Source organism: Entelurus aequoreus, linkage group LG02, assembly GCF_033978785.1.
Source record: "Entelurus aequoreus isolate RoL-2023_Sb linkage group LG02, RoL_Eaeq_v1.1, whole genome shotgun sequence".
NCBI lineage: Eukaryota > Metazoa > Chordata > Actinopteri > Syngnathiformes > Syngnathidae > Entelurus > Entelurus aequoreus.
Genome location: NC_084732.1, coordinates 51,431,213 through 51,454,650, shown reverse-complemented (window position 1 = coordinate 51,454,650; position 23,438 = coordinate 51,431,213). Strand labels below are relative to the sequence as shown.

Sequence of the window (23,438 nt, the reverse complement as noted above, 5' to 3'; positions counted from 1 at the left end):
TCGTAATATAAATTCACAGGCCACAACATAAGTAAACCCCTGGAGTGTATTGACGATCTGGTCAAGAGCAAAGATACAAAGACATTATTGCTTAGTTTGGATTGACACCGTCAGGAAAACATTCATTTAGCATTCATTCATTTAGGGGCCCCCTTGAAAACAAAATACTGCATCTCAAGGGGGTACCCCAAATAAATGTAATTAAATGTATCTAAATGTTTATTACGGTGTTTGTTATTTGCAGCGGAAAAATTGCACAGTATTCTGTATTTTTTTAGGGGGAAAATTACGGGGTTTTTTCTAGGGTTGTATGATCTGATATCAGCAACAAAAAAAATATATCATACAACAGATTGCATCTAAACTTTCAGATCTAACCTCTGATACAAGCAGTCCTGCAGCGCGTTTATTTTAATCATTAACAAAAGGTAAACATGGTTAGCCAGCAGCTACAACAGCTAAGCATATAAGCTTGACATATGTAGTAATTGAACAATATTGAAGTCTTAAACAATTTGTCAATACAAGTAAGTATCAAATCAGTTTAGTTGCATATTACTTTCATATACAAAGTCAAAGGGCAGAAGCTTATTAGATAGTATCCGGTAACCAACATGCCCATATCATACAACTTACTAATGAGCTTAACTTAATAATTTATTGTGACCACTAGGTGCCACCAAAAGCAATTCCCACTTCAATTCAACTTAAAGACAATGTACACTAAGTCCATTCCAGACGGTTAATAATAGATTGTTACTGTTTTCCTACCTACAGTAGCATTGTTCTCTGTTTGACTAATTTCATTTAATCAAACCTTTTTTAACATTACACCAAGTTGTCCAAAGTGCGGTCAGGGAGCCTGATGCCGCCCGCAGCTTGTTTTTTATTGGCCTGCGACATATTCTTCAGACAAAATAAACATGTCCTGCATTAGAACATTTACACACAAAAAAAACACCAAAAAAATGGATCCCACCCAATTCCCTCCCCGTAACTGGGAAAAAAATGACCCACGGGGCTTGTGGCTTTAATGTACATCGTTGATTATTTTAGCACGTCCTGTCATGATGAACATGTGTTCAAATTTTTCAGTAAATATTCAAGTGTGCTGAAGCCCTACCATAATGTTTTCGTCGAGCAGAATAATCATACAATTCCATCTAGGACTGGGCGATATGGCCTTTTATTAATATCTCAATATTTTTAAGCCATGTCACGATACACGATATGTATCTCGATATTTTTCTTTAGCCTTGAATGAACACGTGATGCATATAATCACACCAGTATGATGATTCTATGTGTCTACATTAAAACATTCTTGTTCATACTGCATTAATATATGCTCATTTTAAACTTTCATGCCGAGAGGGAAACCACAACTAAGTCAATTTACCAAAACTATTTGTTAAACAGTTATTAAGCAGTGGAACAAACATTCATGTCATTTCAAAACAGAAAGTGCAAGATTGTCAGACATTTTAAAACAAGCTATTAGTGCACTTTTGTGCATGATGTCACTAAGATGACATATCAAAACAACACTAAATTAAAGTGCACTTTTTGTACAGAATTCCAGTACAGTAGTTTAAAACAAATAAAATGCACTTTTGTGCATGATGTCACACAAGATATTTCAATAACTGTCAAATCCAAATTAGCTGCATAATAGGAAATCAAATAGTGTATGTCCTTCGCTATGGGGTAGGTTATTGCGGACATTATCTCCTTCTGTTGTTGACTATGTGGGCTCTGTACCGAGAATGTCGTTGTGGCTTGTGCAGCCCTTTGAGACACTTGTGATTTAGGGCTATATAAATAAACATTGATTGATTGATTGATTGATTGATATTTTTTTCATACGGTGTTAATCTGGAAATGGAAGACGCCAGGCTCAATTGGGTCAGTGCATTTTGTTGGTGTGGCACCGGCCGGAGATGTTGACATGCGGAGTTTCAAGCACTCTTCATTCTGTAGCGGGTGACTTTTCAAATGATGCTACAAATTAGTAGTGCCGCTACTTTTTGTAGGAACGCTTTTGCCGCATACTTGACATATTACGGTTGTATGTTCAATATCTTCCTGCTTGAAACGACCGCCAGACGATGGACCCCGCGCTGTTTTTCTTGGGAATTAATTCTTCTTCCTTTATGTTACCAGAGTCGCACCTTCTCTCTCTCGTATTACCACTCGCACGGCTCAACTTGCACCACAGCTAACGTTACCATGCCACTACCTCTCTGCTCGGTGAGGGCGTATGACGTTGCACGTGCGACAGTATGTGACGTATGTAAGAAAGTGCGCTTGTTTTAACTCTCTGTGAGAAGGAGAGACAAGAAAGAGTGAGACTCTGCCCGCAGCTAAAAGCAACTGCGTGAGAACGTATACTCAAATACTCACGATATAGTCATTTTCTATATCGCACAGAGACAAACCCGCGATATATCGAGTATATTCGATATATCGCCCAGCCCTAATCCCATCCATCCATTTTCTACCGCTTATCCCTCTCGGGATCGCGGAGGGGCTGGAGCCTATCCCAGCTGGACAAGTTGCCACCTCATCGAAGGGCCAGGATAGCATACTACTCAGTGGCCTAGTGGTTAGAGTGTGAGTTCAAACTCCGTCATACCAAAGACTATAAAAATGGGACCCATTACCTCCCCGCTTGGCACTCAGCATCAAGGGTTGGAATTGGAGGTTAAATCACCAAAAATGATTCCCGGGCACGGCCACCGCTGCTGCCCAATGCTCCCCTCGCCTCCCAGGGGGTGATCAAGGGTGATGGGTCAAATGCAGAGAATAATTTCGCCACACCTAGTGTGTGTGTGACAATCATTGGTACTTTAACTGTAACTTTCACATAGATAGACAGACAGCATTCACACACTAGGGCCAATTTAGTGTTGCCAATCAACCCATCCCCAGGTGCATGTCTTTGGAGGTGAGAGGAAGCCGGAGTACACGGAGGGAACCCACGCAGTCACGGGGAGAACATGCAAACTCCACACAGAAAGACTGTTGTTAGTAAATATTTATAATAATAAGTATTAAATATCTCAAGTTAGAGATATTAAGTTTTGTTCAGATAATTCAGAATATATTAATTGACCAACATTATATTGTCTCAGTATGGCAAAATGTATCAAAGTGAAGTATGTTTGTTTTTTTATATTTCTGTATTATTCCATACGGTTACAATAATAGTAACCGTATGTTATAAACTTTGTTATGTATTGTTTTTTCAGCTCCATGAGGAACCACAATTATTAACATCCTGTTGAATAAATATATCTCTGACTTAAAAATGGGCAGTATTATCCTTGTAAAATCACAATTTGTGATACAGCTCTTATACTGGATCATATTAGATTTGTAAAGGTCTACTTAATGAAGTGTAGATGAATGTTATATATTGTAAGTGGTTGTTTTCAGGCAGAACTGTACTTATTTTAAACAACAACCTGTTTTCTATCTGCTTTGCGCTGTTCTCCACAGCAGACCTTCTTTCTTCCACCTGCACCATCAGGCTTTCAAACAGCCACCGCTGATCCTGGAGAGCCTTCCCAATCTGCACCACCCTGCACACATGACAGGTGCACAATTTACTGCATGAAGTGCATTAATAAACAAAGCCAGAAGGCATGGTGTTTCTCCTGGGGTGCAGGTGACCTGATAAACAACAGCTAGACAGTATCATGAGCAAAAACAAAAGCCTGTGAATACTTAATGGCTATTAGGTGGGCCAAGGGGGGTGTTTATGCAGATATTGCTGATAAAAGTGACAGGGAAGTTTTTAACCTGTGCTGACCCCTTTTTTGCGGTGTCCTTGTACGATGTGTATGTGAGCACTGACCTGTGGGTTTTGTGGGAGGACACGTGACAGCTGCTGCAGCACAGGAGGTCACATGACTCACAAAACAGCTCCAGGGGCTGCTGTCTATGAGAGTGGCACATGAGGGAACAAGGATATGTTCCTGCACCTTAAAAAAACAAGGGAGCAGATTGAGTAGGGTGGCAATTAGCAACCAGTTGACAGGTGAGTCACACTCACAGCTTGAGAGGCCAAGCATCTGCAGGGTTTATGGATGCACACACAGGTGTGGATGTACAATTAATAGCCGCTTCATTAGGTACACCTTTAAAATCTAATTTGAGACTATACAATACATAAATATTTAGCTTAATAAAGATAATTCTCAGTTTGGATTGACAGTTTTTAATTGAAGTTTAATATTGTGGTAAAAATGCGAGATGTTCCTAACTCCTTCATAGCCCCAAAAATCGCAGTATTCTTTGCAAGCTTCCATGCAGCCCTGAAAAAAATTGTGAAAGCGGGGTGGAGCGTAAGTATCGATTTAGATGTAAGTATTGATTTATTTGGCCCTGAAAAAAAATTGTGAAAGCGGGGTGTAGCGTAAGTATCGATTTAGATGTAAGTATTGATTTATTTGTAAGTATTGTTTCGTATACAAGTATTGATTTGATGTATGAAGACCTTGGAAGTAAAGTTTAAATGTTTTCACAGTCATTTGTTAGGCATGGAGAGGTTGACTTTGATCTTACTAACGTGATTATGTGAAGACATAAGACTTAATATTATGCACATACTGTAAATGGAACATCCATCCATCCATTTTCTACCACTTGTCCCTTTCTGGGTCGCTGGAGCCTATCTCAGCTGCATTCGGGCGGTAGGCGGGGTACACCCTGGACAAGTCGCCACCTCAAGATGATTATGGGTTTTGTGTACATCATGTACATGTTTTATATAATCACTTTTATGCCTGTTAAAGGAATCTGGAGTCGGCTTGCTTCTCTCTAACAATTTTGAATAAAATGGTCTAACAAGCATACAGTATATATGGAAAACAAAAATAAAAGTATTTATAGGTTTGGATGATAATTTATCAAGCAAAATGATGGGTTAGTGTTTTTAACATGTTTTTTATCTGCTGCCTTCATTTGCTAAGATTCCGGAATTTTGAAATTATTCTGATTTACAATTGGTTTATTAGAACTAATATTATGTTTAAATGTACATAATCTTTTATAAGTGGTTAAGCAAATGACAGAAAAATGTTAATAAAAAATAGAGTCTGTGCATTTATATAAGAAATTACTGTGTTCGTATTACATGAAACATGCATTTTAAAAAAATATTAGCGAAGCGTGTGATGTTGCTGTAAAAATTATGTCTCCTGTCTGTCAAAGGACATCATCTGGACTAGTGCATGTTTCCATGTCTACAACATTGTTCAAGTGGTCTGCAGGGATCACTGCCATGCCAATAACAAATTTAAAGAAAGGCACAGGAACTACTAATTCTGAATCATTTAAGTACAAAAAAATCCATCATAAACTTTGTTAAGTGTTTAAACACAAAAAGATAGGACAGGAATAGTTATCATTCAACATGAACTTTTTTCTGAACAGAGTGCGGTACAAATGAACTAAGCAGCCAAATAGTAATAGATCAAATAAAGTAGTATTAATATTGTTAAATATATAAGGTTTACCTCTGAGCTGAAGATAAGTCTGACGGAGAGCTTGTTTTTTGTTTGCTCACGTTTGTTCTGTTTTTTTGCTTTGCACGGCAGATATCTTCAACAGTAGGCACGACCAGGATGTGTGGTGAAGGCTGACTGTCCAGGAGGATTCACTCAAGATGTGGCATCCCTCCTTTTTCAGGTGCAGACCCCAAATTTGGACACAGCCTTGGTTTGATGGTTGTCAATCATTTGTATTTCCGTCAAAATCAAAATGAATAGAGTATAATGTGCAACTGTACTGTTACTATCACCGTATTTTTCGGACTATAAGTCGCAGTTTTTTTCATAGTTTGGCCGGGGGTGCGACTTATACTCAGGAGCGACTTATGTGTGAAATTATGAACACATTACCATAAAATATCAAATAATATTATTTAGCTCATTCACGTAAGAGACTAGACGTATAAGATTTCATCGGATTTAGCGATCAGGAGTGAGAGATTGTTTGGTAAACGTATAGCATGTTCTATATGTTATAGTTATTTGAATGACTCTTACCATAATATGTTACGTTAACATACCTGGCACGTTCTCAGTTAGTTATTTAGGCGTCATATAACGTACACTTATTCAGCCTGTTGTTCACTATTCTTTATTTATTTTAAATTGCCTTTCAAATGTCTATTCTTGGTGTTGGGTTTTATCAAATACATTTCCCCAAAAAATGCGACTTATACTCCAGTGCGACTTATATATGTTTTTTCCCTTCTTTATTATGCATTTTTGGCCGGTGCGACTTATACTCCGAAAAATACGGTACTTACAAGGCTGAAGTGGGACATCCTTGACAAGCCTTTAAATCCTTTACAACAAGGTTATTACCACCGCCAGGAGTTTATGTAATCATTGCCGGTGGTTTGTGTGTCTGTTAATTAGCAAAATAACTCAAGCTTTTTTTTCAATACCAAAACTTACTGGCAGGTTTCTGGCTTCATATAGATAGTGCCTGGCGAAGGTCTGCGCTCTCCGAGTGCTTTTCTAGTTTGTCTATATTAATATTTAGCCTTGGTGGAGGTCTGCGCTACCCTGAGTAGGCTACTCTTCACATTCTACTAATATACTCTAATTTTTAATACAGTTCTTGTATTGCAGCCAATGCTGGTGTACCGAATAAAGTGACTGGTAAATAGGTGATCAGGCAACTATTTTCAAGATTTTTAAAGGGGAACTACCCTTTTTTTTTAAACTTTGTTTATCATTCACAATCCTTATGTAAAAGAAGCACACATTATTATTCTTTTTAAGCATTCTAGACATTAGCAAAATTAATCCAACAATAAAGCCAATGAGAGTCGCTCTATTCTGCCTTTAAAGGCCTACTGAAACCCACCACTACCGACCACGCAGTCTGATAGTTTATATATCAATGATGAAATCTTAACATTGCAACACGTGTCAGGGTTGTCCCTGACAGTTTGATCAAGTTTTAGTTTTCCTCTGCGTTTGTCTTAGTTTCCTGTCTTTAGTTCCTGTCAGTGCTTTTATTTTGTCTTCATTTCCTGATTGTCTCCCTAAGTGCTTTGTCCCCTCAGCTGTGGCTGATTGGCACGTGGCCACACCTGGTGCCAGTTAGCCAGCTGCCTATTTAAACCTGTCTTGCCCTCTAGTCACTGCTGGATCATTGTCATTAGAATACTTGTCAATTGTCACTTCTACCTATTTGTCGTTGTAGCTCCGTCTACTTTTGTCCACTCCGCTTTAGTCATAGTTCCTTCGTGTCACAGTAAGTGTTTGTGTTTATTTGTACACAGTTAGCCTTTGTGCTATTTTAGTTTATAGCCTAGTTTGTTCTCCGCCTTGTGCGCGCCTTTTGTTTGTTCCCTTTTGTTTGTTTTTTGCTGTAGTATCTGAATTAAATCATGTTTTCCCATTCAATGCCTGCCATCATCTCTGCATCTTGGGGTTCGTCAACTACAAACTATGACAGAATGATCCAGCCAAATTCGAACCTCGCAGAGATGTCGCAACGGTAATACAATAGATCCAGTGCTTGTCAGGGGTGTCACCACCTCCAAAGTTATGATACTTCCATATACTAAAGTAATGTCCGATCATTACCTTATAAAATTTGAAGTTTTGACTCATTGTCAACAAGCTAATAATAATAATAACTGCTATAGCGGCCGCAACATTAATGCTGCCACAACGATGACTCTTGCTGACCTACTGCCTTCGGTAATGGCACCATTCCCAAATTATGTCGGCTCTATTGATAACCTCACTAACAACTTTGACGATGCCTTGCGCGAAATTATTGATAGTATAGCACCGCTAAAGCAAAAAAGGGCCCCTAAAAGGCGCACCCCATGGTTTACAGAAGAAATTAGAGCTCATAAATTATCATGTAGAAAACTGGAACGCAAATGGCGCGCGACTAAACTTGAGGTTTTCCATCAAGCATGGAGTGATAGTTTAATAACTTATAAACGCATGCTTACCTTAGCTAAAGCTAAATACTACTCAAATCTCATCCGCCTCAACAAAAACGATCCTAAATTTCTGTTTAGTACAGTAGCATCGCTAACCCAACAAGGGACTCCTCCCAGTAGCTCCACCCACTCGGCAGATGATTTTATGAATTTCTTTAATAAGAAAATTGAACTCATTAGAAAGGAGATTAAAGACAACGCATCCCAGCTACAACTGGGTTCTATTAACACAAATACGACTGTATATACGACGGACACTGCCCTCCAAAATAATCTCTCTATTTTTGATGAAATAACATTAGAGGAATTATTACAGCGTGTAAGTGGGATAAAACAAACAACATGTTTACTTGACCCACTTCCTGGGAAACTTATCAAGAAACTGTTTGTATTATTAGGTCCATCAGTGTTAAATATTATAAACTTATCACTTTCCTCCGGCACTGTTCCCCTAGCATTCAAAAAAGCGGTTATTCATCCTCTGCTCAAAAGACCTAACCTCGATCCTGACCTCATGGTAAACTACCGACCGGTCTCCCACCTTCCGTTTATTTCCAAAATTCTCGAAAAAATTGTTGCACAGCAGCTAAATGAACACTTAGTGACTAACAATCTCTGTGAACCTTTTCAATCCGGTTTCAGGGCAAATCACTCTACGGAGACAGCCCTCGCAAAAATGACTAATGATCTATTGCTAACGATGGATTCTGATGCGTCATCTATGTTGCTGCTTCTTGATCTTAGCGCCGCTTTCGATACCGTCGATCATAATATTTTATTAGAGCGTATCAAAACACATATTGGTATGTCAGACTTAGCCTTGTCTTGGTTTAACTCTTATCTTAATGACAGGATGCAGTGCGTCTCCCATAACAATGTGACCTCGGACTATGTCAAGGTAACGTGCGGAGTTCCCCAGGGTTCGGTTCTTGGCCCTGCACTCTTTAGTATTTACATGCTGCCGCTGGGTGACATCATACGCAAGTACGGTGTTAGCTTTCACTGTTATGCTGATGACACTCAACTCTACATGCCCCTAAAGCTGACCAACACGCCGGATTGTAGTCAGCTGGAGGCGTGTCTTAATGAAATTAAACAATGGATGTCCGCTAACTTTTTGCAACTCAACGCTAAGAAAACGGAAATGCTGATTATCGGTCCTGCAAGACACCAATATCTATTTAATAATACCACCTTAACATTTGACAACCAAACAATTACACAAGGCGACTCGGTAAAGAATCTGGGTATTATCTTCGACCCAACTCTCTCGTTTGAGTCACACATTAAGAGTGTTACTAAAACGGCCTTCTTTCATCTCCGTAATATCGCTAAAATTCGTTCCATCTTGTCCACTAGCGACGCTGAGATCATTATTCATGCGTTCGTTACGTCTCGTCTCGATTACTGTAACGTATTATTTTCGGGTCTCCCTATGTCTAGCATTAAAAGATTACAGTTGGTACAAAATGCGGCTGCAAGGCTTTTGACAAAAACAAGAAAGTTTGATCATATTACGCCTATACTGGCTCACCTGCACTGGCTTCCTGTGCACTTAAGATGCGACTTTAAGGTTTTACTACTTACGTATAAAATACTACACGGTTTAGCTCCAGCCTATCTCGCCGATTGTATTGTACCATATGTCCCGACAAGAAATCTGCGTTCAAAGAACTCCGGCTTATTAGTGATTCCCAGAGCCAAAAAAAAGTCTGCGGGCTATAGAGCGTTTTCTATTCGGGCTCCAGTACTCTGGAATGCCCTCCCGGTAACAGTTAGAGATGCTACCTCAGTAGAAGCATTTAAGTCCCATCTTAAAACTCATTTGTATAATCTAGCCTTTAAATAGACCCCCCTTTTTGTAGACCAGTTGATCTGCCGTTTCTTTTCTTCTCTCCTCTTCTCCCCTGTCCCTTGCGAGGGGGAGTTGCATAGGTCCGGTGGCCATGGATGTAGTGCTGGCTGTCCAGAGTCGGGACCCCGGGTGGACCACTAGCCTGTGCATCGGTTGGGGACATCTCTGCGCTGCTGACCCGTCTCCGCTCGGGATGGTTTCCTGTTGGCCCCGCTGTGGACTGGACTCCCGCTGATGTGTTGGATCCACTGTGGACTGGACTTTCACAATGTTATGTCAGACCCACTCGACATCCATTGCTTTCGGTCTCCCCTAGAGGGGGGGGGGGGGGGGGTTACCCACATATGCGGTCCTCTCCAAGGTTTCTCATAGTCATTCACCGACGTCCCACTGGGGTGAGTTTTTCCTTGCCCGTATGTGGGCTCTGTACCGAGGATGTCGTTGTGGCTTGTACAGCCCTTTAAAACACTTGTGATTTAGGGCTATATAAATAAACATTGATTGATTGATTGATTGATGTCCATGGCGGAGAGGCTTAACAAAGCTTTGGAAGGGATGGCTAAATTAAAGAAAAGTTCGGCCACTTTTAAAGCCCTCTCCCACTCACCCCTGTCGTCTGTGGGCCTAGCTGGGGACGTCTGGGATCCGTCCCTTGGGGGGGGGGTTATGAGTAGCTGTGCAGCTGGGGAGGCACAGCTACTCACCCCAGTGGGTCTGCAAGAGATGGCGCCATCCTCTCCGGTGGACCAGCAGGGGTCTCCACCATCCTCTCCGGTGGGCCAGCAGGGGTCTCCACCATCCTCTCCGGTGGACCAGCAGGGGTCTCCACCATCCTCTCCGGTGGGCCAGCAGGGGTCTCCACCACCCTCTCCGGTGGGCCAGCAGGGGTCTCCACCACCCTCTCCGGTGGACCAGAAGAGGGCGCCACCACCATGCACTCCGGTGGGCCAGCAGCAGAGGGCGCCACCACCATGCACTCCGGTGGGCCAGCAGCAGAGGGTGCCACCACCATGCACTCCGGTGGGCCAGCAGCAGAGGGCGCCACCACCATGCACTCGGGTTGGCCAGCAGCAGAGGGCGCCACCACCCTCTCCGGGTGGCCAGCAGAGGGCGCCGCCACCACCCTCTCCGGGTGGCCAGCAGAGGGCGCCGCCACCACCCTCCCCGGGTGGCCAGCAGAGGGCGCCGCCACCACCCTCCCCGGGTGGCCAGCAGAGGGCGCCGCCACCATCCTTCCCGGTGGGCCCTCCCACGCCGGCGGTCAGGCGGCCTCGACAATTGCGGCGGCGTTCAACTCGCCGTCGCCACCTGACTCTTCCCCGCTGGTTGCGGGGACACTTGGCCTGGCGGCCCACCTCCTTGTCCTCCCTCCACCCTCCCTTGACTTTGGACTGTTTTTTTATTGTGGGTGGGGGGCGATTTCTTATATGTCTGGTATCCGTTATGGGAAGGGGGGCTACTGTCAGGGTTGTCCCTGACAGTTTGATCAAGTTTTAGTTTTCCTCTGCGTTTGTCTTAGTTTCCTGTCTTTAGTTCCTGTCAGTGCTTTTATTTTGTCTTCATTTCCTGATTGTCTCCCTAAGTGCTTCGTCCCCTCAGCTGTGGCTGATTGGCACGTGGCCACACCTGGTGCCAGTCAGCCAGCTGCCTATTTAAACCTGTCCTGCCCTCCAGTCACTGCTGGATCATTGTCATTAGAATACTTGTCACTTCTACCTATTTGTAGTTGTAGCTCCGTCTACTTTTGTCCACTCCGCTTTAGTCATAGTTCCTTCGTGTCACAGTAAGTGTTTTTGTTTATTTGTCCACAGTTAGCCTTTGTGCTATTTTAGTTTATAGCCTAGTTTGTTCTCCGCCTTGTGCGCGCCTTTTGTTTGTTCCCTTTTGTTTGTTTTTTGCTGTAGTATCTGAATTAAATCATGTTTTCCCATTCAATGCCTGCCATCATATCTGCATCTTGGGGTTCGTCAACTACAAACTATGACAACATGCCAATACGGCCGGGTTAACTTATAAAGTGCAATTTTAAATTTCCCTCTAAACTTCCGGTTGAAAACGCCTTTGGATGATGACGTATGCGTGTGACGTAGCCAGTGAAACAGAAGTATCGGTACCCCATTGAAAACAATACAAAATAGCTCTGTTTTCATCTCATAATTCCACAGTATTCTGGACATCTGCATTGGTGAATCTTTTGCAATTTGTTTAATGAACAATGGAGACTGCAAAGCAGAAAGTTGTAGATGGGATCGGTGTATTAGCGGCTGGCTGTAGCAACACAACCAGGAGGACTTACTTGGATAGCAGACGCGCTAGCCGAAGCTAGCCACCAACCGCACGGATGATCGGGTGAAGTCCTTCGTCGCGCCGTCGATCGCTGGAACGCAGGTGAGCACGGGTGTTGATGAGCAGATGAGGGCTGGCTGGCGTAGGTGGAGCGCTAATGTTTTTATCATAGCTCTGTGAGGTCCCGTTATACTATGTTAGTTTCAATGGCGTCGTTAGCAACATCATTTTTAAGCTTCGCCAAGCTGGAAAGCATTAACCGTGTATTTACATGTCCCTGGTTTAATAGTATTGTTGATCTTCTGTCTGTCCTTCCAGTCAGGGATTTATTTATTTTGTTTCTATATGCAGTTAAGCACGATGCTATCACGTTAGCTCCGTAGCTAAAGTGTTTCGTCGATGTATTGTCGTGGAGATAAAAGTCACTGTGAATGTCCATTTCGCGTTCTCGACTCTCATTTTCAAGAGGATATAGTATCCGAGGTGGTTTAAAATACAAATCCGTGATCCACAATAGAAAAAGGAGAGAGTGTGGAATCCAATGAGCCAGCTTGTACCTAAGTTAAGGTCAGAGCGAAAAAAGATATGTTTTGCACTGCATTCTAGTCCTTAACTCTTAACGTTCCTCATCCACGAATCTTTCATCCTCGCTCAAATTAATGGGGTAATCGTCGCTTTCTCGGTCCGAATCGCTCTAGCTGCATTGAAAACAATAGGAAAATAAGAGGAGATGATCAACTGACTACGTCACGCTACTTCCGGTAGGGGCAAGGCTTTTTTTTATCAGAGACCAAAAGTTGTGAACTTTATCGTCGTTGTTCTATACTAAATCCTTTCAGCAAAAATATGGCAATATTGCGAAATGATCAAGTATGACACATAGATTGGATCTGCTATCCCCGTTTAAATTAAAAAAATTCATTTCAGTAGGCCTTTAAAGCCCTCTAAAAACGCCTACAAATCTACATCAATGTTGTATATACACACTGAAAGTACTGTATATATGTAATGGACTAACATGCACATTCATAATAATAATATGTAATATTTAATTGGCCCTAGTGTGTGAATGTGAGTGTGAATGTTGTCTGTCTATCTGTGTTGGCCCTGCGATGAGGTGGCGACTTGTCCAGGGTGTACCCCGCCTTCCACCCGAATGCAGCTGAGATAGGCTCCAGCGACCCCGAAAGGGACAAGCGGTAGCAAATGGATGGATGGAATATTTACCAATGTTGCTAATTATAGGCATATGGCAGCGTATTCATTTCCCAGACATCACAACATTTAAGTAAAGTTAAAGTACCAATTCGCTTTTCCCTTCTTCAATAACTACTACTAGTAGTCATGACAGACTTTATTAGAGCCATCAAAGGCTACTTTGGGAAAATGATGATCCAGAACCATACATTTTTTATCCTGAATATAAGGAGGATAATCTACAAGTTTCAGAAGCTCTGTGCTAAACAGATTGATCTCTAGTGAAACACTATCATGCAGCAGTATTGCTAAGTGCTAAACAAGATATACAAACTACGAACATAATAAAACAATCAATCACTTACTGTGCAATGTATTCTCTCACGAGGATGCCGACTGAGGGGATGTTCATATCTTCCCGTTTAGATGAAGAATTAATAAATAATCCATTTATTTGACCATGGACAATGGTCAAAGAATAATGTTCTTATGTGGTGACTTTAATATTGACTTATTGAACCCCAACAAGCAAAAGTCTATTGATGACTTCATTGATACAATGTACAGCATCTGTCTATATCCTAAAATCACAAAGCCAAGCAGAATCACAGGACACTGTGCCACGCTTATTGATAATATTTTTACCAATGATTTTGATAATAACACTACAAGTGGTCTACTTATAACCGACGTTAGTGATCATCTGCCAGTTTTTACAATATATGATGGAAACTACAAGAAGAACATGGAAGACAAAAGGACATTTCGAAGACTATGCACAGAGAAGAGGATGACTGCCTTCAAAATTGAGCTACAAAAGCAAGATTGGGACAATGTGTATAATGAAAAAGAGGTTGATGAAGCATATGAACATTTCTTAAACAAGATCATAATACTTTATGACAAACATTGTCCATGGATACAACTCAGTAACAAGCAGAGAAAGAATAATCAACCATGGATGACAAAAGGATTAAAAAATGCTTGTAAGAAGAAGAATACACTATATAGAAAATGTATAGCACAAAGAACTATAGAGGCAGAAATTAAGTACAAAAAGTATAAAAACAAGTTAACAGACATACTACGATCATGTAGAAAAGAATATTACAGTGAATTATTGGACAGGAACAAAAATAATATGAGAGCAACATGGGGCATCCTCAATAGCATTATTAAAAATGGAACTAAGAGGGACTACCCTCAATACTTCTTAGATGAAAATAAAAAAAATGACAACATAAAGGAAGTAGTTGAAAGCTTCAATAATTATTTTGTAAATATTGGACCAAAATTGGAAGAAAGGATTCCAGACCCAGTTCCAATTGAGGACTATAATGATACCATAGAGCGAAATCCCAACTCCATGTTCCTCAGTAATGTGACACAGGAGGAAATAGTTACAATCGCAAAAAAATGTAAATCTAAGACTTCAACTGATTGTAACGGAATTGATATGGAAACGATAAAAAAGGTTATTGAAGAGATCTCAGGACCATTAATGTATATTAGTAACCTATCATTTCAAACAGGTACATTTCCAAACAAAATGAAAATAGCTAAAGTTGCACCAATTTATAAGACTGGAGACAAACATCAATTTACAAATTATAGACCTGTTTCTCTACTTCCACAATTTTTTAAAATCATTGAAAAACTGCTCAATAACAGATTAGAAAGTTTCATAAATAAAAATAGAATACTCGAAGAGAACCAATATGGATACAGAGCTAATGTTTCAACTTCAATGGCTTTAATTGAAATTACAGAAGAAATTTCCAATGCAATAGATAGTAAAAAATGTGCGGCAGCGGTTTTTATGGATCTAACCAAAGCATTTGACACAATTAATCACAATATTTTAATCAAAAAACTAGAACGATATGGCATCAGAGGGTTAACTGGATAAGAAGTTATCTAACGAACAGGAAACAATACGTGAAGCTAGGCGAACACACGTCTACAACGCTAAATATATCCTGTGGTGTACCTCAGGGATCAATACTAGGACCTAAATTATTCAATCTCTATATAAATGACATTTGTAAAGTTACAAAAGATTTAAAGTTAGTATTATTTGCGGATGATACAACAGCGTTTTGTTCAGGAGAGAACACACATGAGATAATACAAATAATAACAGAAGAAATTAACAAATTAAAAAGATGGTTTGACAAAAACAGACTATCGTTGAATCTTAGTAAAACTAAAATAATGCTATTTGGTAACAGTAGAAGAGAAAGTGAAACACAAATACAAATAGACGGAATAGAAATTGAAAGAGTAAATGAAACCAAATTCCTAGGTATAGAGATTGATGATAAATTGAACTGGAAATCTCACGTAAAAAATATACAACATAAAGTTGAATTAAATTATGGAATGGATTAAGCAAAGCAATCAAACAATGTACTAATATGATACACTTCAAGAAACTCTTCAAACTTAAAGTGTTTACAAAGTACAAAGAAGAAGAACCATGACAAACATTCTCAATTTATTTCATCCATCCATTCATTCATTCTTAAAGTAATCTTACTTATCTCATCATATGAAATATGACTTACTTCACCAATTATTATTATTAAATTCTTACCATTATTTATTTATTTATTTTTATTGTGATTACTTATGGAGTTTATTGTGAAAAAATTGTGAACAGGAAGTGAACAAAAAGTTTTGCAACTGTTATGTAAAGAAAAGGGGTAGGATTAAATAAGCTCTGCTTCTTCATACTCCTTTTCGAACATGTTGAAAAGAGAAACTGGAAATTGTGATGTATCATGTTGTATGCTTGCATGTTCGAAATAAACTCAAACTCAACTCAACTCAACTCAACTCCTCACGCAGGTTAAAAAAAAAGATGCCGCAAACAAGTGTCTTTTCATGTCTTTTTCGCCATCCCTGGGTCTAAGTTGGGTGTTAAAGTTGACCAACTTCTTGGTTTAAGGCTACAACCGGGTACTATGCAAGTGACAAGCATCGTTTATAATCTAGAAATAACTTTCACCAGCTCAAATGAGGCGATGCAGCAGCTCACCGGCTCAGTATGTCAATACTGTAGCTGCATATGCTCGTTACTTCTCTATGATCATGGCGCCACTAAATAACAATATTACCAATATTTGGTTAATATTCAGACTAAGAGATGTAAATAGAGCATATTTGCCAACCTTGAGACCTCCAAAATCGGGAGGTGGTGGGGGGGGGGGTCTTGGTCGGGGGTCGGGGGCGTGGTTGGGGCAGGGGCGTGGTTAAGAGGAGAGTATATTTACAGCTAGAATTCACCAACTCAAGTATTTCATATATATATATATATATATATATATATATATATATATATATATATATATATATATATATATATATATATATATATATATATATATATATATATATATATATATATAAATACTTGACTTTCAGTGAATTCTAGCTATATATATATATATATATATACCTGTATATATATATATGTGACGGTCCACAACTGTATGTGTCAAAATGCAGCTCCACACTGCTGTCGCTTCAACATGTCACTGGCACCAGGTGGATTATGAATTTATTTTATTACAGTGTCCTGCAAAACAGTGCAAATTGTGAGACTGTGAGTCCACTTGGGTCACGGGATTATCAATTGGAAGGCGTCACAGTTCTGAGCACTTCCCGCAGGTAAAGTACATACCACTTCTCGCCAGCAACAGGCGCTGTTGCAACACTTCATTCATAATTTAATCAAGCATAATGAACGTCTGTTTCTACACCGTTACATATATATATATAAATATATATATATAAATATATATATATATAAATATATATATATATATATATATATATATATATATATATATATATATATATATATATATATATATATATATATATATATATATATATATATATATATATATATATATTGATTTTATTATATAAATAAAAGAAATACTTGAATTTTAGTGTTCATTTATTTACACATATACACACACACACACACACAACACTCATCTACTCATTGTTGTACTTGAAAGTACAATGCTTTGTTAAGGGTTGAATTGTCCATCCTCTTTCTATTATCTGTCACTATTTTTCTAACCATGCTGAACACCCTCTCTGATGATGCATTGCTGTGTGGCACGCACAAAAGTGCTTTCATCAAATGCACGAGAGTGTGGAATCTTCCATCTCTCCCTAGCATGGCCCAAAACCGGTCAATCCTTGCTTCCTGGGGAAGATCTTCCCTGGCAAGCAATTGGTACTCCAGTACTTTACCCGGAGGCTGGTCAGGTCCAATCGCAGCTGCGGCAGACTTTTTTTTGGGGGGGCGTGGCCTCCAGCTCCGGCTGAATACCGGGAGTTTGTCGGGACAAAATCTCTGTCAGGAGGTTGTCGGGAGAGGCGCTGAATATCGGGATTCTCCCGCTAAAAACGGGAGGGTTGGCAAGTATGAAATAGAGTATTGTTGGCGGTTTCCGGCTGTTTTTATTAGAGGGTTTCAAGTATTCCCATTAACTGTGTTGTTAGCTACAGTACATCATACTTGCTGTATATGGCAAATTAGAAGAATGCATAAAAAGAAGAAAACATGTGTTCTAGTTTTACATTGGGATTGTGAATAATGGGCACAATTCCAATAAAGGTGCAGTTCCATTTTGAGTTTTAAAAAAAATCTCAATCTGTTAGTTCTAAAAATAGCTAATAGCAAATAATTATGTCACCGTGATGCCACTATGGTAATGAGATGGACTAGAAAAGCTGCTTAATGAAAAGCAGACTTGTACAACTGAATAAGTGACACGACATAGATATAAACCAAATAGATTCTGCTGTTGACCATTTTAGTCTTGACTTTTGGAGTCCCTTATGAGACGTTCTATTTCCAAGATGATTTTTAAAAGCGTGTTCTGTCAAACTAAGAACCACGAGTAATAATGCCGAGACATGCGTTTGCAATCATCAGCCAATATCTAAACCTACACCTATACTCTGCTACAGAACATGCACTTCCATGAAATGAGGCTGCAATTTCAGTTTGTACTCAAAACCATTTAAGAGAGATCTGAATGACAATATTCCACGCCGTCCAATGGGTTCTTTGATGCAGCAGCCTCCAAAAGCACTCCAAAAAATCTTTCAAACACTTGTAAATAGGTCAGTGTGAGGACTGTTGGCCAACACAACGTCTAACAATAGAAGCTGATGAACGCAGCCTTACTGCTCTCTGCTGGCCGCCGTACCTCAAACGACCCACTCCTGCCTGCTTGATCACACTAGTGTGGCTTACAAGCGCAGCATCATTCAGCCTGCATAAAGCCAATGTGACTGAGCACATCCTGTCTGTCAGCTCTTCTCACGCTACACAAACCAGCAGTAAGGTTTTGCCATAAAGGAATGTAGCGCACAACATAGAGAGCTACAAAAGCTGCTGCTACTCCTTTTAAGTCTCTTTAAATAGCAACATGCTAATATTAGCAAATAAATGAAACCGTATGGCCTCTTCAGAAATCTGGGACATGTGTTTAAATAAAGGTGTGATTAAAATAGAGATCTAAGAACTGTTATCTGCTCTCTAACTATTGCCAAGGGTGGCAATTCCACATCCAATAGTGGCACGGGGCATTTTTTAAGGCAATTTCAGAGAATAGCTGGTATCTCATTTGCTGGTGTATTGGTGGAGCCGTCGTTCTCAAACTTTTTTCATCAAGTAGAACATGGCAAGTACCACCAAAATTAGCAACATTGAAATACAGTAGCGTAGTAGGCCTAAATAATAATTAAAAACAAGGCAGAGTTTTTATTTAACAAGTACATTTTATATTTTTGACCACTGTAACATGACACACAATTTGAACAGTAACACTGTTTGAATATAGGAAGAAAAAAAAACACTGTGCTTTCTTCTAGGGATTTCTTGGCGTACCACGAGATGGAGCCTGCGTATTACTAGTGGTACACGTACCACGGTTTGAGAATCACTGTCTTAGAGGATTGTTACTTATGCGTCACAATAGTAATTGTACACATTGTCCTTCTGCTACGATGTTGCACTATTTCCTCTGGGCACTATTCTCCCCTTTGCGCTAAAGTGTTTTTTACGCACTTGAACTTTAACATGTTTCTTAATCTTATGCTGCCATCAGCCCGCCAGGCACTCACACCTCGTGTAAGTTAGGCAAAAGTGCTTAAGTCGTGAATGGAGGTAGGCTCATTACTAATGAGGCGGACTGATATATTTTTTCTTAGTTGTTTGAAAACTTTGGAGCACAGAGTTTTACTAACACTTAGAACTTTATTGAAATCCATGAAAAAAATAACAGTTTAAATTTGAACAGGTTGTATAAGTCTAGGCAGTGCTTGTAATGTAAATGTGTGTTGCCATGGTGATGTAGTGTGTGTATGCATACCACAATAGCTTCTTCTTCCTGGCTGGATATGAATCCATAGATGAAACTTAAGTTACTCATTATTACAACCACCCTTATATTATTTGTGATGTTAAGAGTTCTGTTTAGTACAAATGTTTGTGAAGTTACAGTGGATCTGGACAGCGCTTCACTTTTTCTACATTTTGTTATGTCACAGCCTTATCCCAAAATGGAATACATTCTTTTTTTGTCCTCAACATCCTACAGACAATACCCCATACTGACAAGGAAAAAAGCATCTTTTTTTTCAGATTTATTCAAAATAAAAAACAAAACATCACATGTATTCAGAGTCTTTGCTCAATACTTTGTTGATGCACCTTTGGCAGCAATTACAGCCTCAAGTATTTTTGAATACGATGCCACAAGCGTGGCACACCTATCTTTGGGCAGTTTCGCTCATTCCTCTTTGCAGCACCTCTCATGCTCCATTAGGTTGGATGAGAAGCATTGGTTTTCATCCAGGAGGTCTCTGTACATTGCTGCTTTCAGCTATACCTCTATTCTGACTAGTCTCCCAGTTTCTGCCGCTAAAAAATATACCCACAGCATGATTCTGCCACAACCATGCTTCACTGTGGGGATGGTATGGTGATGAATGGTGCCTGGTTTCCTCCAAACATGATGCCTGACATTCACGCCAGAGTTTTCAATCTTTGTCTCATCAGACGAGATCATTTTGTTTCTCATGGTCTTTCAGGTCTTTCAGGTGCATGTTGGCAAACTTTGTGTATTAAAAAAATTACTTATGTCTGGCCTCTATACCATACATACCTAATTGGTGGATTGCTGCAGAGATGGTTGTCCTTCAGGAAGGATATCCTCTCTCCACAGAGAAATACCGTAGCTCTGACAGAGCGACCATTGGGTTCTTGGTCACCTCTCTGACTATACTAAGATGAATGCAACAATGTACAGAGACATCCTGGATGAAAACCAACGTTTCTTGTCTAACCTGATGAAGTTTGAGAGGTGCTGCAAAGAGGAATGGGCGAAACTGCCCAAAGATAGGTGTGCCAAGCTTGTGGCATCTTATTCAAAAAGACTTGAATGTTACGACCAGTTAGGCCAAGCCATTCTTTGTTTAGTTTTTGGGTGTTTTTGGTTCACTTCCTGTCTTGTGCTCTTATTTTGTTTCCACTTCCTGTTCTGTTTGCATTGTTCCTGCACTAACTTCACACTGCTGCTTAGCACTGTCTTCATCACCTGCAGGTGATTAGTATTATGTTTTTCAGCTGCTGCTAATCATCTTCTGGGTACTATTTAAGTCAGTCACATTTCTTTGTCGGTGTGGGATCTATCTATGGATGTTTCACTTATAGTTGTAAAGCTCTCCCTCAGGCTCTTTTTTTCCATGCAAAGTTTCCCCTTTGCTTTTCTGTGCAATTCCCTGCTTGCACTATATGTTTGTTTTGTACTTTTCACCAGTACGCTGTCTGCTGTCTCGTGCTTTCTGAGGTCACGACTCCAGCTACAAGGAGCGTACCTAACAGAATGATCCCACCAACAAATTGGGATATGATTAATGTTTACCTGCCATCAGTGTATGTGGCTTGGACTATCACCCAGCGCAGCCTTGGATCAGAACCATCACCTATCCATTACGGCACACCACCGGTGCCAGAGGCATGCAGGCGCAGGGGAAGAACAGGCTGCAAGCAGACAATTTTTCTTTCACTGGAACAGCCAGTTGGTCACAGTTGGCCAGGGCTCTGCAGTTTTCCGGAACACCTGCTTTTCTTGTTCTGGTGCAGATGGCTTCAAGGCCCGGTTCTGTTTCTCATGCTCCTGCAGTAACATCACACTGCTGCTTAGCGCTGTCTTCATCACCTGGGTGTGATCAGTATTATTTTCATCTGCTTCTATTCAACTGGGTAGTATTTAAGCCAGTCACATTTCTTTCTCGGTGTGGGATCATTGTCTATGGATGTTGGAGTTATGAACACGGTTAGTAGTATTTCAAGATTCTTGTTTTTGTTTCACTTATAGTTGTAAAGCTTTCTCTGAGGCTCCATTTTTTCCATCTGAAGCTTTTCTGTGCAATTCCCTGCTTGCACTCTATTTTTGTTTAGTAGTTTTCACATTAAATGCTCTTCACTGGTACGCTGCCTGCTGTCTCCTGCTTTTTGAGGTCACGACCCCCAGCTACAAGGAGCATACCTAACATTAAGGCTGTAATTGCGGCCAAAGGTGAATCAACTAAGTATTGAGCAAAGGCTGTGTGATTTTTTTTTCATTTTAATACATTTTCAAAATTTAAAAAAATAAATCACATTGTCATTATAGGGTATTGTCTATAAAATGATGAGATAAAAAATGTATGTATTTTTTTGGAATAAGACTGTACCATAAAGAAAATGTGGAAAAATTGAACCGCTGTGAATACTTTCCAGAAGTATTGTAGACTGGCTTTGTGTGTGTTTGTGTGTGTGTGGGGCGGGGGTCCGTGACAGCTTAATATTAACTGTCAAAAAATAGCAAATCAATTGAAATGCTACATTATATTTGTATTTTCTATTAAATACTCACATGGTTTAATGATCACTGTCCAGATGTAATTGTTCGTATTGAACGTCCAGAATGTCGTGTAACTTTAATAGTTAGGTTTACAGGATCTCTGCAGGTTTCAACATGTCAAATTTAAGACTTTTTAAGACCATCTTGAAAATAATCTAAGACCATTTGACATTCATACGGACAAAAAATACAACGACAAAGTAAAATCAGAGGTCCAGAATTAATTTTAAGTATATGAATTCATTCACTGCTCTTTCACATTGGAAAACAAAATGGTTAAACTAACTAAATACACCAGGAGCTTTCTAGTGTAAACTAACTGAAAAAAATATTAGCAAACATAACAGCCAATTTTCAGATTTGCCATAGAAGTGTTTTCTTGCAAAAGGTGCAGCGTGCTTCATATTAAGTGTTTTCATGTAACATCAACATCAGCAATGGTAGAGGAAAGCACAACAATATATTGTCTGTGAAAGGGACAGTTAGCATCTATGCTTAGGCTAAATGGTTAACTTTGGCAATGTTTTTTTGGCTGTCAGAATTGAGCAAACCGATAAAAACATCTACAGTACTACTGTATCTGCACAAAGTTGCGAAAAACAGTGTGTGCAAACAGAGTGATTGTCTAAAAAGAAGGAAAGTGATTATGGCTTGCAAGCCTCAAACAGATTTTGGATGTGAATAATGTGTATAACATTCAAATGTGCTCAGCTCATTTTGTATCTGATGTGTATGGATACATTTTCCGTTTCAGCATCTTTTGACACGGACTTATCTCGAATTTTGACTTTTACATTATCATTCCGTTCACTTTCACCGCCGTGTTTACAAATAAATGATAAATGGGTTATACTTGTATAGCGCTTTTCTAGCTTCAAGGTACTCAAAGCGCTTTGACAGTATTTCCACATTCATCCATTCACACACACATTCACACACTGATGGCAGGAGCTGCCATGCAAGACGCTAACCAGCAGCCATCAGGAGCAAGGGTGAAGTGTCTTGCCCAAGGACACAACGGATGTGACTAGGATGGTAGAAGGTGGGGATTGAACCCCAGTAACCAGCAACCCTCCGATTGCTGGCACGGCCACTCTACCAACTTCGCCACGCCGCCCCTACAAGCGCTTCCCTCCTTGATGGCTGCACATCTGGGTACTAAACACTTTATACG

General features: G+C 40.0%; 1 protein-coding gene across 5 annotated transcripts in view; it reads right to left on the bottom strand.

The window, feature by feature from the left end:
- trim66 (tripartite motif containing 66) overlaps window positions 1-23,438 on the bottom strand; it is a 79,908-nt gene that overhangs the window by 27,386 nt on the left and 29,084 nt on the right. For all 5 annotated transcript variants that reach the window (XM_062028860.1, XM_062028855.1, XM_062028847.1 and 2 more), the window contains 2 exons: window positions 3,860-3,986; window positions 3,468-3,584 (listed from right to left, as the gene is read on the bottom strand). In XM_062028860.1, the coding sequence (XP_061884844.1) occupies window positions 3,468-3,584; window positions 3,860-3,986 (244 nt within the window). The remainder of the gene's footprint in view (window positions 1-3,467; window positions 3,585-3,859; window positions 3,987-23,438) is intronic.